This window comes from Pseudopipra pipra, chromosome 11, assembly GCF_036250125.1.
Source record: "Pseudopipra pipra isolate bDixPip1 chromosome 11, bDixPip1.hap1, whole genome shotgun sequence".
Lineage (NCBI taxonomy): Eukaryota > Metazoa > Chordata > Aves > Passeriformes > Pipridae > Pseudopipra > Pseudopipra pipra.
This window is the reverse complement of record NC_087559.1, coordinates 7,764,642-7,787,188: the sequence shown is the minus strand read 5'-3', so window position 1 is coordinate 7,787,188 and position 22,547 is coordinate 7,764,642. Positions and strand designations below refer to the sequence as shown.

At 45.0% G+C, this 22,547-nt stretch overlaps 1 protein-coding gene across 14 annotated transcripts in view; it reads right to left on the bottom strand.

The window, feature by feature from the left end:
- CADPS (calcium dependent secretion activator) overlaps nucleotides 1–22,547 on the bottom strand; it is a 211,321-nt gene that overhangs the window by 17,938 nt on the left and 170,836 nt on the right. For 7 of the 14 annotated variants that reach the window (XM_064667313.1, XM_064667321.1, XM_064667316.1 and 4 more), the window contains 6 exons: nucleotides 22,097–22,252; nucleotides 19,072–19,219; nucleotides 13,298–13,372; nucleotides 12,141–12,224; nucleotides 7,083–7,115; nucleotides 3,907–4,014 (listed from right to left, as the gene is read on the bottom strand). In XM_064667313.1, coding sequence (XP_064523383.1) covers nucleotides 3,907–4,014; nucleotides 7,083–7,115; nucleotides 12,141–12,224; nucleotides 13,298–13,372; nucleotides 19,072–19,219; nucleotides 22,097–22,252 — 604 coding nt within the window. Of the gene's footprint in view, nucleotides 1–3,906; nucleotides 4,015–5,843; nucleotides 6,125–7,082; nucleotides 7,116–12,140; nucleotides 12,225–13,297; nucleotides 13,373–14,703; nucleotides 14,719–19,071; nucleotides 19,220–22,096; nucleotides 22,253–22,547 lie in introns of those variants that run through there. The other 7 variants (XM_064667312.1, XM_064667320.1, XM_064667315.1 and 4 more) reach the window with 2 other exon arrangements.

Sequence of the window (22,547 nt, the reverse complement as noted above, 5' to 3'; positions counted from 1 at the left end):
GTGTGGCTGGGGAGGAAACAGTCTCCCTATGTTTTACATTAGTGTTTACCAATTTATGAGGAAGAAAGGGTTGGCATTCACACAGCCTAGTAGTCAATCATAGACTTTCTGGATCACATATGTTCTGATGGGTTGAAACCTCTACTGTGAGTATCTAAGGGTGTGTGTAAAGATATATACAAATACACAGATCTATAAATAAATCCCACCAAAGGGCACAACCCTTACAAGTAAAACTCCCACCGCCTTCAGATGTATAAACTCTGATCCTATGAAATTCCTATGAGTGACCTGAGACAAAGGGGGCCTGAATTTTACAGGACTGGTCAGAAGACTCAAGATCACTCTGAAGATATTTTTCCATGTTTAAGATACACCCACCTGCTTCTGCCTCATTGTTCCTATAAACAGCGCCATTCTGCACATCAACTCTGCCCCCTTTCTGGGGAGAAAGTGTTAAAATTTTACTTTCTATCAGGCACTACACAGAGTTTGTGATCCTTCTGCATTGTGTACAAAGTATCACAGGGTTTAAATCCTGAAGCACAGGAACACGGGGAGGGGATGCTACGATGCTATTCTGAAACTCTTCTGTTACCATTGCTCTCTACCAACGGGCCCTATTACAGTGTTTTAGCTTTAAATGTTATCAAATTAGTGAGCCAGGCCAAGTAAATAAGTCATGTTACTCTGCAGTAAACAGCACTGCCAAAAAGCTAGTTAGGTTTTGATTACCAGCAGAACTCCACAATCAATCTGTTCATTCAATGATCCCAAGAATACAGATTTTTAAAATTAAGATGACTCTATTTCAGGGCAGGGGGGGAACCCCACCCTGACTAATTTGCAGAATTAAGAGGATTAACACATAGGCCACACAGAAATACGACAATAATCTTCCACAAACACCAGTATCTCCCAAAGACCAGAGCCCTGTTCTGCAGGTGTGAGCAGGGCAGGCGGTGCAGGGGAAGAGAGATGGTTTCTGAGCTAAGAAATCATGGCAAATGCCAAGAAAAGACATATTAACCCAGCTTCTGTGGGGACATAACACACTCTGCAGCCTCTACTCCGGGAAGGAAACAAAGGGAGAATAAATGGAAGCACAGGGCAGGATTGCACAGAAGTGTGGGGATTAGAAATATCTCGTGAGAGCTCAAACCCCACAGAACATATGACAGACAACCTTGCCCTGTGCACCTCTGCTCCTGCACTGCTCAGGACTGCGCAGAAAGGGGATGTAGCCCCAGCCTATGAGTATCTCCAATGTGACCCCACTGGGCACAGAAGACCTGCCTGCAGGAAGGTTTAAACTGTTTACTGCCACTGCTGCACCTATCATTATACAACACCCTAAACTGTACTGAGCTTTGGCTGGGGTAAGCCAGCACTGCTGCACTAAGCCAGTCTCGAAAGCGTTAATAATCTCATTGCCTGAAAAAATTGTTCAGCTAAGAGGATTGCTCCCCTGCCACACTGGGGGAAGAGGGAACAAAATCAGGTCCAACTCTAACTCGACATCATAAATACCATTTCTGATTATTCCTCTTCTCTTTCATATTAAAAAGGTTGTTAGTACCTGAAATGTCCTTGGAAAATATAACCAAAGGATCTTAAAGACCCCACGGCTGTGGTGCTTTGCTGGGTTAGGTGAGAAGGGCAAAGGGCTGCAGGGCTGTGTCTGAGCTCAGGACAAGAGAGTTAAGCATTTGCTCCTGTCCTTACCCAAACACGGGTGAACACAGCACCAATTTAAATGGGGTCTGGGCTCTGGTGACCCCCATGTACTCATAAACCTGCTTCTACTGACCCACCAGGAGCACCTCAGCCATGATGGGAGCTGACCACAGGAGCAACCAGCTCCTTCAGATGCAACCTGTCAAACACGATACACAGCCACTCCACACACAGTTCCAATTTTCGGGTGACCAGGGCTTGGCACATCCCACTCCCTCCTCGTGAAGCAGCAGCCCCGCAGCTCGTCCCGCCCGCGGGCGCACACGGACGCGAGACACATGCGAACATGCCAATGGCATCGGGTCCCAACGCCACCCCACTGGTGTGGGGAACACGGATGGCAACAGGGATGGGAACACGAATGGGAAAAGGAATGGGAACAGCTCCTACATGCTGCAAGTCCCGCCTTCAGCCAGTGTGGGTCAAAACAGGCAGAGCAATGTAAAAACACTACCCTTGATTATTTAATTCCACATGGACCAGGGAGACTTGAGGAGAGCAGGAAGGGAAAGAAAGGTTTTGCGCTTTTTGCTTTCCACCAAGAGAGCTGCTCTTTTTTTTTTTTTTTCATGTCAACTGTTAATTTGTTTAAAACAAAAATACGGCTTCGTAAAACCAAATACAAGTGGATCAAACTGAAATCAATATTTGTGTTAATTACAGCCTTTTGAAAATTGGAAATAATGGTCCAAAGGGTACAAACACACCAACTGTGAATCATAGGGAAAGGATGAGGGAAAAGGCAGTGTGGGCATTGAAAAGAACAGTCCAGATGAGCTCTGGAAATTTAGCTGCTCGTGGAATAAATTTCAACACAAACGAGCAATGCACTCGCAGGCCCGCTGCAGATGGAAGCGACAGTCTTTTGTTTTATGTTTTGTTTTTTCTCCCCATGCCTGCTTGATGGGTGATTTGCGTCTGGTGCTTGCGCTGCAAACTCTCCCCGGAGCGAGCACTGCTGTGCTCCGTGCATGAATGAGGCATTCTCAGTGGATATGGGTCATGCTAGTAGATGTACACAGTAAGATTATTTGACTCTAATTCATGCCACTTGATATAATGTGATAAAACATTTGACATGAGAGATAAGTTCCATTTTAATCCAGCAAGTTATGGGGGAAAGAAAGAGTGGGAATCGTAAAGGAGGAAGAGGTTTCTAAGGGACAGGTAAGGAACAGAAAGAGAGGTATCGAGTGAAGGAGGAGGTTGGCTGGGGAAAAAGCAGCTCTTCCTGAACACTGAGGAAGCAAAAGAGCGAGTAAGGAAAGCAAGGAAGGTTGTTAAGAGTTCCAGAGCCGGAAGACTGAGAAATGGCATTGCTGAGAAATGGAAGGAAGGACAGTAGGGACAGAAGCTGCTTCAAACAGAAATTGAGATATGGACAAATACCCTCGAGAGACTGAAACACTAATGCTACAGGCTGGCTGTCAACAGAAAACCTTCAAGGACAGAAAGGCTGTAAACGCAACAAGAGCAACAGAAACAGAGATACTGTTAACAAGCATTCAAACCCAAAACAAATGGGCATCACAGATCACTGTTCTCTCACAGTCCAATGAATTTATCTTATTCAACAGAAAATTAGCTGTGATCATATGAGTCAGTTCCTACCACGCCATCTTCATTAAGGAGACCATGTCTCAAATTTACCTTTGGTGTCAGATACATTATGATCCTCCTGCAATACCAAAGTCCATTCCTAATTAGCTCTGTTTTGATTAGCTTTTAAAATTAAAATTTAGTATGCTTAATTTGCTGTCAGTTTGGAGTGCTTGTCAATGAAACAATGCAAAATGTGCAGAAGAGATGGCCCTTAGCAAATGCTACTGCCAAAAAAAGGCTCAAATTTTAACAGGGAGAACAATGACTGAGATGTTCTGCTACAGAGAGATTTTCCACAAGCTTAAACATAGTAAAGAGCTCTCTTAGAAGATGCTGTTCCCTTAAAAACCACACACAGACAGACTAAGACACAGTAGACTAGAGTAGAGATTTAAAGCAGGCAGAGAGCAGATACGAGCCTTAGTCAGAAAGAAAGGAAAGATTTATTTATTTTTTAAAGCTATAACCAATAAATTTTCTCAAAATGTGACTTATCCTCCTGTCTTATTTTGTCACATTTTGGGTCTCTCCTGCTTGGTGTCCAAGGAGGAGAAGGCATTTACTTACATCAAATAACCTTTCTATATACATCTCCTCATTGACCTTATCACGCAGGACATCCTGAGAGTGGCGGACAAATGTCACATAGGCATCAGCAACATCCATTCCTGGCTTCTGCATGGAGGAGAGAAGAAGAGAGAGAGAGAAAAACATGAATAGCGACGCAGGGGGCAGCTCCTCTGTGTAGCCTCGTCGCTGCTTTTCCTTCTCCTCCATCTCCTGCTGTCCTCCTGCAGTTTGCCTTTTCCTTACCTGATGGACACTGAGTCCTGCTGCTTTGTGCCCTGTGCCCAGCAAAATACCACGTGCAGCACAGGATCATGCACAGACACTTTCTCTTCTCTTGCCTAGGGCGCAGGCAGTCAGAGGAATAAAGCTCTTCCTCAACATACTGACTCTGAGAAGTTTCTTATTACCTTTGGTGCTGTCAACCTACTGAGTGAACCTGCAAGATGGGCTGGGGATTTGTTGTTTTCTTGTGTCATCTTCTCTACAAAAGCCCTATGGTTTCTTAAAGCAGAGAGCAAAGAGCCAGAGCTGAGGTCTTGCTGCTTCTTCTACGGTGTGAGGATGCATGCAGCAAGCAGCTGGTGTTGCAGGAGGCATTCCAAAATCACCTTTCTTTTGGTGTTTATAACCCTGACTTTACCTCAAACTTAGTGCTGCTTTTAAGATTAAATTGGGTAAATGGTAAGTCAGAGAGTGTATGTCTATAGGAATGTTTAAGCTGCTGCTAAAGTGTAGGACATCTGTGCTGGCACATCTCCACAGTTCTCTGCATAATTCAACTGATTTTAAAGAGTAACCTACAAGAACCCAAGGTTTTGGGGATAACAGCAGTCCTTTAAAGAAAATGAGAACTGAAGCAGGTGGATGTGAAAATACTTTCAAAAAAATCCTCTCTGAGTTCACATTCCTTGATACATTGGATTCAAACTTACCTCAAAGGAAAGCCATTAAAATACGGTAACACGAGTCATTACAAGAGCTGCCACAAAATATTAAATTTCCATGGCACATTGTAAGTTTGTTAATAACTAGTGTCATTAGTTTCCATTACTGTGATTTACCTCAGATCACAGAGTATCATTTCTCTGCAAGATACGATTGTCAGCCACTGTAAATTGAAGTTAGTTAACACATCTGTGTAATTTCCAGGGTGAAAATGAGGACAGTTTGGAAAACAGTAGGAAGGAAGTTTTTTAATACAAAGCAAACAATTATCAAGCAAAGGGCCAGTGCTTGGCCCTTGGGAAGGCAGTGACATTTCTTAACACCTACTGCAACAATGACAAGGTATTAATTTGAAAAACAATGAGGACAACACAAATGTGGCAGTAGTCAAGTGTTACACTTTCAAGCAATTTTCAGTCTGCCGATTGTGCCCATTCCAAGAGGGCAGTAGATGAGATTGGTTTGTACCCAGACAATTGCAACAACATTTGTGGAATGAGATTTAAGTAATGGTTTTCTATTTGATATGAGGATTTCCCCTCTGTCCTCTACTCAAACAGGTTTTTCTTTCTCCTTGCCCTGGAAAGGCAGTGGCTTGTGAACCATGGGGTGGCCTCCACACAGGTTTGGATGCTGTGTGGGGCTGGTGGTTGATTTCATTAAAAAGACTGAGGCTGTCAAGGAAGCCTCAAGGAAGCCATTGTAATGTGGCTTCGTTTCCAGGGGAAGGTGGGGAAACAGCCAAAAATTGCTCAGATGAATGATTTCTGCTCTGTTTTACACAAAGAACTGGAGCATCTCTCTGGCTCTGAGGATGGGAGCAGACTCCACTCCTCCTACTGCCGACTTCACAAAGGTGTCCCAGGTACAATGCTTTTGGAAAAGCTTGAAAGGGTTACACAGTGTTTTACCGAGACCACTTCCTTGAAGACGCTTTCCTTCCCAGGAACACAGAGGCCTCAGAGAAGACCATGCTTTGCTCTAGAAGTTACTTACTGTTCTGTGCTCAAATTTCTGATGACTAAGTATTTAAAGATGCACTCAAACAACTAGGAATTTCAACTGAAGGATCTCCACATTTTTTAAGGCAAGAAATAAATTCTTAGTTTTTCTTCCCAGTGCTGTAAATATCTTGTTTCTATTACTCCAGGATGCCAGTCTCTGCATCTGAGGTATTTTAAACCCAGTGACACCTCTTACTGTTCAAGAGTTTGTTTTTTCCATGCTGGGCTCAAAATATGATAATTTTGTAGGCAAGGTTTATCTTGGACTAAAGGGATGGAAACATAAATGCAGATGATGTGGTCCGAGTTGTCTGATAAATTTATCATGTTGTCATATGAGAGCATGTAGAGCAGTCCATCCACATTAAATATACATACATTATACATGCAGGTCATGAAACTCAACTGAGTTATTCTAGATTTCCACTGTCCAGTCTAACTGGATGCAGGAACTGGTGTGGTATATTAAGATCTTATCTTTTTTAATTTGCAATTGCTCAGGATCTCTCTGCCTGTAAATGTTACAGTAACCCCTTATTCCAGCCAACATTCATACATTACACTTCAACTTAATTTAAATGTAAATTTCTGGCAACTTAAGTGCTCTGTCTAAGAACATTAAGGGCTCTTTTCCTTATGAATCAAGGTCTAATTAGAGGAGATCATGTACAGTTTTCCTATACCAATTACAGAAAAATGGAAAAAATTATTTTCATTAACAATTTCCCAAACACATGTTGCTAGCTCATCACCATTTCCCCAAAGTAATAAAAAAGTCATTTTCTGAAAGAGTAAAATAAACCAACAATTAGAAGAACAAAAATAAAATAGATTAGCTAATGTGTTAGATGTGTGTTGGCTCAGTTCTAACATGTCTGGACCTTTTTGTTTGGAAATTATACTGTATTTGTACAAGTCCAGATGAAGAATTAACAGAATGTACTGCTCCCATTTTTTTTAAATGCAATTCAAGCCAATTGCATAAATATGGTACCTTTTTGACACCATCTGCAAATTATTGCCTAAACAGCCTCATAGGTCTCCATAAGAGGGTAACTGCTCATTATTAACTTCATGGAGATATTGTTTCCAGTTCAAATGTTAGAAATGTGAAGGCCCATGGTTCAGTCTTGGCTGCTAATGCATAATGTGGGTTGCTACACATGCCATAAACCAAAGCACGATGCAAATTACTATGACAGAAGTTGTTTAAATTGTGCTTACGGGTACATCCACGTATTTGGAAGCAGCCTTCACCTGTAAAAGGAACAAGAAGACAGTTTACACTATTAGTAACTTCTCAGGTCTTTTCTTTTTTTTCTTTAAACATCTCTTAGACCTTGCCCAGCCAAGACTTGGGACAATGTAATTCTGAGAAGGTTGAAAAGAGTGATAAAACTAACTTTCCTGTCTAAAAGGGTGTTATTTTTGTTGTTGTGGGGTTTTTTGTTGTTTCTTTTTTTTTTTTTTTTTTGGAGAGGTAACTTTACTGCTGCTAAAGCTCTAATAGCAACAGATGATAGTGTGGGAGTTGTGCTTCTCCCTCTTCTACTTCAGTGAGCGGGGGAAGACGGGGTTCATAAGTAGACATCGTTATTTTCTTTGGAGGCCTCGCTCTCCACCTGGTGCCACGTGTCTCCCAAGGCAGTGCATGTCTCTCCTGTCAGGAGCTGTATCCCAGGGATTTTGGGAACTCCCCTGGCACTGGGAGCATTATGGTATAGTGAGGTTGGTAGGGGCCTGCACCAAGACACAAGAAAGCATCTGAAGGACCCTGATTTTACCCCCTTCCCATTGTCCTGCTCATAGTGTGCTTCCCCCAGCTGTGCAGGCTGCAGCCAGGGACATTGTCAGGGCAAGGTTGGATGGGGCTTGGAGCAACCTGGTCTAGTGGAAGGTGTCCCTGCCCACGGCAGGAGGGTTTCAACTAGATGATTTTTGAGGTTTCTTCCAACTCAAACTGTGATGCTCTGTTAGGCTGAGAATTTTCGGAGAGGTCTTGCAGTTCTTCCCTCACATCACTTCAAACAAAAAATGATTATTTTTTCCCTTTTTGCTGGCTCTGATGCTGACAGGATCTCACAGACCATGTTGGGGCACTGTGCTCATTCCACGCTACACTGAAGTGCCCCAAAGCTCTTCTGCTTCCCAGACCCTGAACAACTAAATAATTTTTTCCATGATTTCCCTCCCTTTTTAAAAGACACTATTCAATGGGGGGTATCAGAGGTGGACACTGCAGTCTGTGGTGTCCTCACAAGTTGGTGGGAGCTGTAAGACCCCAGATGTACTTTGTTTTGCCATGCAGCAGGGTGCAGGCACGGGAGGCGGGGTGGCCCCGACGTCAGGGCCAACTCTTCCAACTGAGCAGTGCCCAGCTGGCCACAGAGACCTTTTTCCCACTGTAGCATAAGGCACCATGTCTAGAAAGAGTATGGCTGGGATTTTCCACAACACTTCTGCTTTTAATTAGGGTAAGCGTTGCCGGCCATCTTTGTTTGGGTGTAAAAGCTCACCTGCTTTTAAATATTTCTAAAGCTACCATTAAAACAGCCTAAATATAACACGCACACAGTTGCATCTTGGGATGAATAAATTATGTGTCCCGAATGAGAGAATGAATGTATGTGTGAGACAGAATGTGAGAGTGGGTGGAAGCACTCATATGGTGTGTGTGGGGGGTGCATAATTAAGCACAATGAGGCGATACAAAAGACCAGACTGGTGGTAATTGCCGAGGTGAACGCTGCAAGTATTGGCAGCGCCCGGGCTGCCGAGCCGGGGGGCAAGAACAGAGGGAAGGGCAGGAGGAGGGCACCGAGCGCCTGCTGCGGTGGTGAGACCCGGGGTCTGCTGCCGGAGGGGGACGGGGCACGTCCCAGCACGGAGTTTATGAAGGAGGTAACAAAATCAGCACCAAGCCCTTGCTCTCAGCGAAGACTTGTCTTGTCTCCAGGTATTCCTGTTTCCAGCCAGCTGTCTGGACACCTCACCCTTTCACTACACTCATCCCCACAACTTTCTCGGGAGGTAGCGAAGCGCTATCGCTTGCTCCTGCGGAGTGGGAGCTGAGGAGCCCCAGCCTCCGTGAGTGAAGGCAGCTGGAGCCCATCCAATGGCTGCATCTCCAGAGGAGCAGGCAGTCATGGCACACCTGCACTGGTGTGGAGCAGCCACAGGCAGGGCTGCCCATGCGAGCACCAAACCAGCAGTTTTTCCAAGCAGCGAAGCCAAATGACAGGAGGAAAGCTTGGAAAATGATGTGGCCTGAAAGCCCGCAGAATTCAAGCTGGGGTCCACACTCAAGGCTGCACTGTGCCATGCACCTGTACCTTCAAATACCACGCAGTGCATGAGGTGAGGCAGTGGCAAACCTGCCATCTGAGTGCAGATTTAGCACTCTTGGGTCCAGCTTAGCGCCACTGTTTTAAACTACCTTCTCCAAAGCCAAGAGGCGACAAGAATAACTCAGCTTCCTGCGATCTCCTCCCTCCACCCACAAAAAAACTGAGCTGCTTCTCCTGCCCACTCCCCTTTAATCAGAATAATTACTTGTTTTTCTTTAAACTCAGATTTGGCTACATTTAGTGAAATTTCCAAACTGCCGGATGTTGTGTGATTTTTGCTAGGCTGCCGTTTTTCGCAAAGTATGTGACTTTGCCATGAAACGTCTCAGTTTACCATACAAATTTTGTGCAGAACAAAAATAAGATCTTTTACTTCTGTCTCCCTCGGGTAACATGGAATCTTTGGTTATAATTACCATAGGTGCAATGCTCTGCCTACAGAGGCCATCCAGATTACAGGGAATTTTAGCAGCTGGCATTCCTGTGACACAGTGGATCTGCACACGCAGACGCCCAGCCAGGGCCTGGGCTGCTGCCACCAAGATGCACTTAAATGTATCAACAAACAGAAAAAAAAAAAGTCTGGCCAAATTTAGAAGGGTGTTTTCCTCTCAAAGTGCTCTGCAAGGAGAAGTGGCTAGTGAGAATTTATTAGGACAACAGATGCATTAATTTTATCTTGAATTTCGAGGCAAGAATTGGAAATGAGGATATCCTACTAGGTGATAAAACTGTCTGTCACAAGACCCCCGAGTACATGTCACTTGCAGAGCGCCTGGAAAACACGCGATGAAAGAAGTCGGTGGAAGGGGGTGGGAGACTAATGCTTTCTGGAGCTCAGCGGCTTGGACCATCACACTTTGTTGTATTTGTTCAGACAGGGAAAACGTGGGAGGTGGTGCAAGCATGCTGTAACAAGAGAGAGATTCTGTATTTACCATTGCAAAGACTAAACACAGCAAGTCACATTACTACTGCAGGGAGAGGAGACTTGCTAAGCCCAGTGCCAAAGGGGTCAGGGCTGTTCCTCAGCCTCCTCTCCCAGTGAATCCCAGCAAACACTCAGGCCAAAGCGAGAGACATCCCTTTCCCAGGAAGGAGCAATCCTGCTCCTCCGCAGTGCGCCCAGCCTCTTGGATGTGGGCGAGGGCTCAGCACTTTCCTGGAGGCATGCACACACCATGCACAGCAACTATTTGAATATACAACCCTTTCTGGCTGGAAACTCAGAAAATCAAGGTTTTGGGACTGCACTCAAAGGCTGTGGGGCGATCGGAGTGGGACAGCCACAGTTTTGCTGCTGCTGGGGCAGTTAACTGTCAGTGACTGAGGAGCAGCAGAGAGGATGTTTGAACCCCATGCTCCGATGTGCTCGCTCCTGACAGGAGCCCAGAGCCCAGGTGCAGCCAGAGGGTTTGCTCAGCAATCAAAGGGAGCAGCACTCGGCAGCGTAAACAGTAGGATGTGGTGGGAGCAGTGCAGCATCAACCGAGGAACAGCTTGGATTCATGGATAAGGAAGGGCTGCACATTACACTGTCTATGCGGGCTGATGCTGGTACTTCCGATGCCTGGAAAGCTGCCGCCTCCACATCCTCTGCTGCTGGCACACAAGAATTTCCTAACCCTCCACAGCACTGGAACGAGGGAAGGTATCCAGGTATTCACCCCAAGCCACCCTCTGCATCTGCTCAAGCAGGAATGTGCACAGCCTTGTGACTGTAATCACACAGGGGTTATCCAGGGAAAAGAGCTGCACTGTGGGGCAGTGAATGGGATACCCTCCCTTCCTCCCTTCTTGGAAGAACAAAGTGCCTCCAGCACACCTGAAAAGGCAGAATGCTTAGTTTGAACCACAGGGTGGTTCAGATAAGCTGCCAGACTGTGTGCACACAGCTGCCCACCAGCAGAGTTTCTTGTCTCTGCTGGTTAAGTCTTCCTACATCCACCCCAATTCCAAACTGCCTCAAACTCAGCAAAAGGGCCCATGAGCAGCAAACAACAGACAATTTCAAGTAACTAAGACAACTCCAAAATAAGATTTTGGAAAGCCTTGACAGTTTTCAGAGCAGTGCCTTTTGCCTCCTGCCCAGTCTCTGCCTGCACGTGGGGGCAGCAGGTCTGGAGAATGAAATGTGAACCCAACTTTCCAACCACCCCAGACACAGGTGTTTGGGGGCACACCTGTCTGTGAGCTGAGAGGAGTGAAGCCATGCTTGCACAGAGACTCTCTTGTAAACTTTCTGGCATGCATTTTTAGAAGACCTTTGGAAATCAGCTGCCATGTGTTTGTCCTAAGAAGCTATCACAACACTTTTCTGGAATACAGCTAAGATTGTTAAACCCTTGCTGGATACTCAGGCTAGTTTTGCACAGGTATTGGTCTGGTCCTGTACCTTGCTAGGAAATATGTGGGGAGCTATGGACTGGTTCTGCAATGTTAGGGAGAAATTAAATGTGTCATTAGAAGCACCTTTTGCTGCATGACCTCATGGCATTTCCTCTACCTTGTTCTCTTTTAGAAACATAAAAACAATCCCTAGATTTCCTTTGCTATTTACTACTTAAGATGGTCACTGTTATGTCCAGAAGACTGAGAGAAACACACTTGTCATGCAAAGTGGCAATGAAGCAAATTCTTTAGTTAGGAAAATTGCATGTACAGTGTGATGATTTTTTTCATCTTCATACCTATCCTCTGCAGAATAAACTCCACCAAGCTGAATGATGACTGGAAATGGCTTCACTCTGTGCATCTCGGGTGTTTATGTACTGTATGTCTGCATACAGGTTGTTTGTATATTCATATGGGGGTTACAGTGATCAAACATCACAGAATGGCAGAATTATTATGTAGCTCATCTAGTCCTGGGAGGGCAGACTACAACTCACAAAAAAAAGAAAGAAAAAGAAAGGAAACTATAGTCTGTACTTACAGTAAATGACAGGAAAGAAGAAAACAAAGTTCCTTCATCGTATCTAGATAGTTTGGCCAAGACTCCTTCCAAAATGGTGACAAACTATGAAGACAAAAAATACTGCAATTATTTTTAATAATTGAACAAAGGTGTAAAAGTCATCATCAGCTTCAAAGAAGCCAGTGGAGCTCTCAGCATTGACAAAGCAACAGACCACCCGTCCCCGAGCACAGCAGGCTGGGGAGTGGGGAAAAAGGAGCACTGCTTTTTGGACGCTAGTGGTGCACCTCTTGCTGGGTGGGAATCACCCTTCTGTGTCCTGGGTGATGCTGGGGATAGGACGTGGGTGCAGTGTGTGGGGAAGCCAGCAGAGCCTGTCTGGATGGGGAAGGCGGTGGTTCTTGCTCCCAGTATGCCGTGTCAAACACGCAGCTAGCTGGGTATTCTTGCAGAAGAATCAAACTGGCATATGTTGGTGGATTATGTTTAAAGGTCTCCACTGTATAATAGGGATGACTTGTTCTCAGAAAGTTTGAAACTAAAGGAAAACACACCCCACCATCTTTCTCCCTACATACCAATTCCCCTCCGTGTTAGCACAGCACACCAGACCTACACAACCACCCAAGGGGAATGCTGGCAGCTGAGCTAGAGGAGCTGACTCTGACGAAAAACAATTTCCAAACAATTAAACCTGACATTTTGGAATGTATTTCCCACTACTGTCACCTCTAAATTAATTTCTTAGGAGAGCATATGGTGATCTTGCACAAGATGAGCTATTTTGTCCGCACAACCTCATGCGTAGGAGTGGTGGCCACCTCTGCGTGCCACCCCAACGGCTTTGCAGCAGCATTTAGCAGTGCCACCCCCTGACTACAGCTACCCCCAGTGCTGTGGGGTGATGCTGACCATGGGGTGCTACCCCATTAACATAACACCCATTCCTTAAAACCACTTCTGGCCCAGTATGGCAACCCTGCCAGCAGTGTATTACATCTCACGCAGTTCCTAATCATCAAAGAGTCACCATGAAAGGACTGGGAGATGTATGATCTTGCCTGTGAGAAACAAGAAGCCAATTCAACATCTTAATGTGTCACATTTTAATGGAAACGCACATATTAAAAATGCAATGTTAACAGTGAATCACTTCACCTGAAGCCGAAGGTTACCTTTGCCACTAGGAGTGTTATCATTTCTTTGACGGTTTCCTCAATTAGTTCATCTATTTTTGAATGGTACTGGTGCTAAAGAAAAATAAAAGGAGAGGGGGAGGAAAATATTAGCATTGATCACAGCCAACAGCTCTACCCTTGTCAGCCTCTTCCCTTGGTAAGCCACAACACGCAGTATTAAACTGAAGAATTATGCAGCTTATTACTCTGGGCCCCACTGCAGTGACCAGTGACCACTGACACTTGTAGGAGAGACCTTGAATTCAGGAGAATCCTATATCTGTTTGTGAAGCATGGGCAAACCCTGCCCTCTTCTGTGTGCCCACAGCTCTGGGAGCCACACGGGGGTGTCGGAGGGGAGGCTCTGCCATCCCTGTGAGCACCAGCACCTAGTGCTCCTAGAGACCCCCAAGTCCCTTTTCTCCACTTCCGTGGGCATTGTCCTGTCCATCTGGCACATGGACTGCACCGGACAATGAGATATACCTGCTGCTGGAGGGGAACAGGCAGCCCTTTCCCAGGGCACCACAAACCACCCAGCCCTCGGCAGGGGAGTGGGGAGGACCTGCTGCTCCAGGGGAGTTTGCAGTGGCCTCAACCACTCCCCCGGTGTTGCACCCTTCCCACCCACTGCAGCAAAGCAGCTGAACCCGTGTTACACTGCGTTCAGCAGGCACACGGCTCAAATTAAGCACTTGTTTAAATGCTTTGCTCAGTGACTGTAAGACAGAGTTAAAAACCACCCAACAAACCACAACGAGCTTTTTTGTCCCATGCAAAAGCCAGCAGGCAGTGTATCCCCAAGCCCTGGGTGCTGGCAGATCCCGTGGCAGTAGCTCAGCACTGGCTGACCAACGCCTGTGCCTGCAGCATCAGCGCTTCTGAGTCTTCAACCCAATTTCTGCACATGCCAAACCTTGCTTAGCTTGGGAGCTCTGATGCAATCAGCTGCAATATGGCTAGAATAGGTACTAAAATACAGTCTTCTACTAATTTAGAAAAGACCTGTTTCCAATACAAGATTTAATTAGTGAAAACATACAGTATATTCTTATTTTCAATGGACTGAGAAAATACTGATTATGACTGCTTTCCAACACAAAACATTTGATTTTTCAGTCAAACATTTCAAGCACTGGTGCTAGTCACTATATTCATTACCACTTGGCATTAATATTGTTTTAAAATGTTAACATCAAATCACATTGAAAGAGACAAATCTGCTTTAAATACTAATCAGACTTTGGGAAGGAAGACTGCGAGGGCTTTACAAATGCTAGCTGCTGGTCTCAGTGTCTGATGGGTTCTCTCTGAACTGCTCTGCGGTTTGGGGATTTTTTTCTATGGTAGTAACATTAATACAGGAATTCGGGAGAAAGAAAATAAAAGTAGGACACACTTACCCACTCTTTTGCAAACTTTTCAGATGATTGGGGACAGAAATAAAGAGGAAAGTGCAAAAGACAGGAAAAAGAACATATGAAGATAAACAATAAATAAACCAAAATCTTTTAAAAAAAGAGACGTATGAGAACAGCAGCATCATGCACAGAAACAATAAGCAATGGGAAATGAAATGTGATCAAAACCTCCTTTCGCTGAAATACCAGAGATCGCTACCTGTAGGATTAGCAGGCAGTAAAACAGCGGGAAGGGGCCGGATTGTAGCTGACTGCTGGCACTCTGTTATGGTTTTATTTTGCTCCCAAGCGGAAGGGACCCGGCTGTTGACAGGCAGGGTTCGGCATCGGGGCAGCCGCACACCCCTCACCGGGATGGTTGTGCTGGGGGGATCCCTGCGGCAGGGGCAGGGCAGGGGGACGTGGCACAGCACGTCCCAGCCCAAGGCCTGGCTGGGGGCACTCAGAGCCTCACCTGGGCAGGAGGACAAGCTGGCACCACCACGCCACAGGCTGCGATCTGCTGGGCCCACGTACAGGGAAAACATACACGAACAAGCAGGTGATTTTTGCATTGGCACTTCCCATTCCCATGTCCTGCTTTGCAGGTCAAGACATATACCAGTCCCTTATGGGATCATAGTTATGATTAATCTGTTTAATGCAGAGCTAGCCCTTATCAGCTCCCAGATTGACCTGGCTGCTCCCAGCACAGCTGCAATGCAGCTGTGAGGTGACAGGGACCTGTAAGAGCTGGGTACAGGGAGAAGATGCTGATGTCCTTGGCAGACACAACCAGGACTTCCTAGGAGAGATGGAGGAGGGGCTGTGTGTATACTGGGCTGTCTGCCCCACGACAGCTTCCTTCTGCAACTGCATTTTCTGTGTATGTAAGACCTTGCAACCAAGCGTTTAGCTAATGGCTTTCATCAAGTAAGTCATGAGCTTGAACTCAAACATGGCTAGCTGTGTGCAAAGCAATCCACAGTGAAATGCACCGACTGATGCATGTTCAATCAAAAGCTTGTTTATAAAGCAAATAAAAGCCCTGATGGAATAAAACTGCTGCTCTGAGAGCAGGAAAGGAGCCTGGGCATGCACCAAGGCGGTGTTGCAGGACTCTGAGCGCTCATTCCCATCGCAGCCACAACTCCCAGGGTGGAGTCAGACCCGGTGCCAGGGCCAGTGACCATGCAGGACAGGGCCTGTGAGGCTCAGGGTCCTGCCCCGGGCAGCCACAGCCATGTGCACCCTGTGCTCCCTGTGCTGCAGCCCCAGCTCCACCTCGGGAAGGCGAGCCTTGGCCAGGACGGGGTCGGAGAAGGCAGCAGTTTGGAAAGCGAGCGCCTGGTGCTGCTTACAGACGCCTGGCTCGTAAACCAGCAATTCTAAACAGCTCCTTCTACATTCCTCGTGAAAATGCTCAAGGTTAAAGATCGCAGAGCTGGTTTGCTTTCCCCAGCGTAGCCCCCGCTCTGGATCGACTTCATCACAGCTTTCTATTAGCTCAATTATTACAATCCATAATCAGTGCACTACAATGATTCAACTTGACTTTATGTGATGAGTATCTTGCCTTGTCATGTAACAGATTGTGTGTACGTTGTATTTCTCTAAGGACCATCTGACCTTAGATATTAAATAGAAACATACTAGACCAACTGAGAAACATTTAATACATACATTTATCCCCTTAGATGTATTAAAAATTCAGAGGAAAAATAAATATTTAAGATGGTAAAGTATGTTTACCAAATGTTTTAACAGCTGCCTTTAGAGACAAGGAAATGGAATGAAATGATGGGTGTTTGTTTCACAGGGTAATGCTCGCAAAATGCACTCAAGTATCTGCTAAAGTGAGTGTGGCTGAAGGTAGTGTGGAAGGGAAGGCCTTTGGGGTGGGAGGGAAGCTGCAGAGTGAGGTCAAGTAAGGTATTGAGAGAGTCTCTGCCCACGTACATCTAGAACTGTCAGAAAAATCAGTGGTTTGTTTCTAATAAAAATGTCTTCTCCAGTTAGATCTGGGCAAACAGCCCTGCCTGAACATTGTCGTGGGCAATGTGAGCCCTTTTTGCTCCTGTTGAACTGTCTGCACAGGGACTATGGACTGGAGGAGCCACATGATGGCTGCAGCACCAATGGATGGTTCTGTCAGCGAGTTTTTCTGACCCTCTCTCCCTTCTCTCCCTCCCTGGTGGAGTTGCCAGCAGCCCTTGCTGAGCTGTGCGACTGCCACACACCAGAGACAGTGGGACAGAGGGACTCAGTGAGGCACAGACTCAGCTCTCCAAATTACAGAGGAAGATGCAAGCTGGAAACTTGGGTGCCCGTCTCTCTGCTACCTATCTGACTGTCTCATCATTTCCGCTGGGGACTGGAATAGGCAGGGTGGCCTTTTGTCCTCCCCTCCTGGGCTGTAATGGCCCAGGATCCAAACTTTTACGCTCCTCAGCCTGCCCATCTCAGCACACAGGTTTAGACAGCTTCAAGAAGAGGAGATGGAGGTAGCCAAAAAACGGAGTGGTACGAGCGAATGGAGGGGGAGGTAGTAACACTCATTAAAAGAAAGAAAAGAAAAAGGGAAGGTGTATAAAATACTGAAGCCCTAAATGGTAACTTACGCACCGATAATTTACATCTGCTTTACAGGTCTATTAGTTCAGCTATCTGCTAAAAACCTTGTGCCCCAGCAACTGCTGCTTGCCACAGGAGTTCCTCTGTCTCTGAGCTGCTGTACCAAACACCTTCTGGAAGCAGCACAGGCAGATTTGCAGCTGAATCTCCACTGCAGCCCAGAACAGCCGAGAAACAACCGCCTGCTCCCCTCTCACCTGCAGCCTGAGTCAGGCTCAGTGTACACTGTGACTGATGCTCAGAATTTGGAGGAAATTGTGGCAAGCAGAGAGCATCACAAGTAGTTATGGAAAGAAGCAGCGAGTGCCCGGACACACAATACCCTGGCACAGCTCCTGTTACAGGTCTTGTGACATCTGAATACTTAACCTGACAGTTTTATAAATGCAATGAGCTTCCTCTGTCATGATATCAGCCTGCTTAATCTCCAAAATTTCCCTGTTCTCAGGGACTGCGCTAATATAAGGGTTTGATGCTGGTTTGCAGTGGGGAGCATCACAAACACGGACCATCCCAGCTGATGGGGCACTGCCAAGGTAGATGCTGCAGCACCTGCAGACTGAGGGATTTAGGGAGATAAATGGGTATGAATATGGTACAGAAAATGGTAGAGAAGTTCATGTCCAGGCTCGGACAACAAAAACCCACTCAAGATCTGCCCCAGCTGACCTGGAGGACAAGGGAAGAACCTGATGACGGGCAGTATGAAATCTCTTGCAAGGTGACTGTCACAAATAAAATGTCAAAACTGAAATATGTATGAGAAAAATAAAAAGAACAGCTGGATCTGATCCAAACACCACTGACATCAGGGCAAGGAGCCCTGCTGCATCCAGTGGCCTTTGGAGGAAATTCTTTCAGAGGAACGAAGTGAACAACTAAAAAAACCACAGGAACAACTTGCAATGATTCACTGCAAAATCTGACCATGGAAAGCTGTAGTGAAAAGGCTTATCTAGGAAATGCTGACAAGCAGCAGGATAGGAGAGCCAAAGAGTATTTGTGAATTTATTCTAGACTGGTATATGAATATTTAATTTGGCTTGAAGCCACTGGAGCAAAATGATCATTATGATGCATTAAATCTACTTCAATTTACCATTTCTTTCTAGTTCATAGATCAATTCACAGAAACTTCAACCTGCAACTATGGCTTCAGTAGAAAATAAAAATCAGCAATTCATTAAAACAGATTTGTTGTTTGGAAACTTGAGTCATTAAGAACCTGGAAATCCAGAATGATCAGTGATGTGCTGATTATAGCCAGTACTCAAAAGGAAGTCAAAGAAGTTGGAATTTCAATCTACTTTTGGAAGTTATTTCTTTATTTTGGTGGGGTTTTGTTTTTCCTTACAAGCATCACAGCAACAACTTGGCACTTCTGTTTTCCTTATGTTTGTCTACAGAACACACTCATACACAGAAAGTGTGTTGCCGACACCTGGCTCCAAGGTGCAGTTAATGACTCAATATATATGGTCATCATGCATCAACCAAGCTTGAGAGATACCGTATGCATACCACAGTCCTTGCAAAAAGCCACTCCTAAGTGACAGGGATTCCGAATGTTTCTATTCATTAGATTTGAGAGCAACCCCCTGTACATTCATCTGCACACTCTCTATGGAAGACTAAATCCACAACCGATACAACGTCTCTGAAACGAGCACAACAGGAGATAGGAAATTTCATGACATTGCTTTTAAAAGCTGTGAAAGGAAGAACCTTCATTTTTACCTCTTGGCCCATTTCCATACTGCAAAGCTTTGTTGACTGAGCTTTGGCATCCACCATGACATTAAACATGGTGCATATTGACTGAGGGACTCGGAAATCTGTTGATCGGCTGGTTTTCTGCAGTTTTACTTCAAATGCAATCCTTGTTCTGTGAAGGAAAGTAGAAAAAGATGTGTCAGTAGCTTTTAAACATTCTGAAGCCAATAATAATAACGTGAAACAATTCTGAGAAGAGTTTGAGAAGCCAGAAAGCCGAATGCTGCTGGGAGTACCATAGTGCAATTGCTACAAATGTGCTTTTACTAGAAATTATTTTCCAGTTTAAAAAGAAACCCACTTTCCAGAATACACTCTATTTATAAAGTGTGCAATGGTTTCAGGGAAACTATGACTTTCTCATGCTTGATAAACAGTGTGATGATGTTACAAACAGCAGTGTCAATATACATCTATAATTTGGTTGCATTAGCTGGTTTATAACCACAGCCTGCCACACTAGAGGAAGCTCCTATTGCTTCCTGATATCAACTACAAATAACAGAAACTCCTTCATCACTTGACTGAAAGGACATTGCCAGACCATTGCATTTTTAGGTCTCCATGATGGTATTTGCTTGCTAAGTTCCTAACTGTCTTATAAGTTCATAGATTCCTAATCGTCTTTGCAGTATGAGCACACGCACATGCATCGCACAAGCCCACACCTCACTGCTTTCCTGAGGTCTCACTGAGCACGAATTTGACATCTCTGGCAGTTACAAACTGATAAGTGATACACCAAGAGCTTTGTTGGGCCAAAGACTACAGAATCTGATCCCGTGTCATATTTTGAATACCAAGGCATTTGTGACTCTAACATGGGAATGCTCTGCAGTGTGGTGGGCATTGTCTTGCCTTTCTTTGGAGCCCCTCTGCATATTCCAGAGGTAGTTCAGTAATCTAACCTAACACAGAACAATTATCACATCAGACAGAATCTGCCAACAAATTAACATAGGAGCTTCAATTTAGAAATAACAAATAATATCAGCTGCAGCTCAGGCATAACTCTGAACTTGGATGATTCCCCAAGGGTTATGCAAATGAAAACTCATTTACAAATGTGAAGCTCCCGTTCTCGGGATCAGATCTGAGTTTGTACATAGGTCCTTCTTGCCTGGATTTATTAGTTAATAGGCCTTCCTTGCAAGGTCTGCTTTCCTGACAGCCCCGAAATACAACCAAGTGCGGAAAGCGGGGTGGCTCCTCCATGGATTCAACAGTTCAGAGACAGACGCGAAGAAAAATGTTGTGTCAAACTGAAATTGCTAAAGAAACCTTAGCCAGGCCCTGTTTGCAGGTGATATAAATAGGGAAGGCAGCATATTGGTTTACATCAGCAGTGGCATTTGAACTGATTTAATTACCAGTGCCAGATTTAGCCTGGACTCGGGGACTAGAATCTTGGTAATTACTGAAAGGACCTAAGGAGACTTGGGATTTTCCATCTCCTTGCAGAAAGGAGCATGTTCCTACTTACTTATGCTCAGAACCATTATTTATAGTCATACCAGTACAAGCTGGGCCGGGTTTTTACAGGGGGGCAACACATTTGTAGAAAGGTTGAGGCAATTGGAAAAAAAAAACAACCCTGGCTTCCAAGCACTCAAACCCTTCTTCAGATGTACCAAGAAATTTGCTTATTTTTCCCAGTTACCTCAGCTGAGCTAACCTGGTTTGATTTCTACAAACCATTGCAGCTATAACTGGAACCAAAGGGCTTTGGTTCCAATTAAAGAAAAAATAAACCAAAAATAAAATAAAAAAAAAACCAAACAAAAACCAACCAAACAAAAAACCCAAAAAAACCAAAAAAGAAAGTAAGAGTTTTGCTTGTGATGCTGCGGCAGAGCAGAGAGCAGAGTTCCAGCACTGAGTTTGCTCCTAAAGGACAGTCTGACAACTGGAGGAGAACTGAAGCTCAGTGACCAAGGATGAGCTGCTGCAATAGAGGGAGACTTGCTCAATGTCAAAGACCATCTCACTGCACTTTAAATGCACTGGGGTTTATTCCAGGATGGTGAGAAAGCAAGTCTCATTGCCTGTCTTCCTGCCTGCATCCCAAGGACTGAATGTGCCTTCCTCTGTGGTGACACTGCACATCCAAGCTGTGAGGAACAGATAATAAATGCCACACTCACACTGACAGAGTGGCCAGGAAACTGTGGTATAGAACAGCCACATCACACACTGCAGCTAATACTAGCATGTACCAGCTGTACTTGACATGGATTTTTCCTCTGGTTGATCTCTTTGTCTATGCATTTCTGCACAATGAAATACATAGTTCATTTCTTCTTCTTGCCTCATCACCTCTGATACCAATGGATATAAATTGCTGTGGAGAGGCTGGAAATTTAACCTCAATATTTTGCTTTCAAAATGACAGCTGCCAGTATGTCTAGAAGGTTTTTAAAGAAATCTCTGTTTTGGAAGACCTGCAGGTGACTATCCTATAATGTGGTTGATAATACAATAGCTTTTCTCAATCAGCAGCAGATGTGAAACCTGTGTGCCAAGATACTATCCACTTTTTCTGATAATTTTTTTCTTGTTTTTTTTGTCATGGATCTGTGTTTTTTAGGTGAGTGCTGGGATCTTTCTCGGGGCTATGCCTTCAGCACTCAAGATCATCACACCAAACTGCATTTACAAAGGCTTGACTGCATGTGTAGCACTGCAAATGAGAACTATGTAAAAAGCTTGAAAAAATGGGTGATTTATTGTCTTACTGTGAAAAGGCACTCTCTAAAGTCTCAACAGAGAAGTGCTTGCTTAGGAGAGTCCATAATTCACAGGAAATGGGGTGAATTCCACTTTTTAGGGTGGAACAGGCTTTCCACCACATCTCTGCTGGGCCGAGCTGGGCTGGGGTCACTAATAAATGGTGGCTGAAATGAAATTTCCTTGACAGTAAGACATAAAAACCCATTGCATCCTGTGAGCTGCTGTGAGAAACACGACTGGCTCGCTCATGGGCACTCACCTTTTCACACAGGACTCAATCATGTCACTCGCCATAAGCTTCAAGCGCTGCTCTAAGTGTTTTCCAAACTCCTCCTCAGGCCAGTGCAAATCCCGAATGAAGGTCTGTAGGGCATCAAGTTTCCAGAACATATCTTCCGAGGTGCCTGATCCGTTGCTGGCAGGGCAAAACGAGAACAAAAGTCAGAAGTGGCATCAGGCTCTTTGCAACCTGATGTGGAGACCATTCCTGCAACAAATGTAGGGCAGACAGTATTTTCATACACAGGACAACGCTGGCCATCTCCACCATCAGGATTTTGAGTTTTACCATACAGTTGCCTAATCTACCTTGCTGTCATCACCCACAAAACTTTCCAGACCAGATGAGTAAGACAACATCGAGTTACACATATTAACGGGAAGTATGGTAAAAATCAGCCTTAGTTAATAACCACATTAACATATGTGAT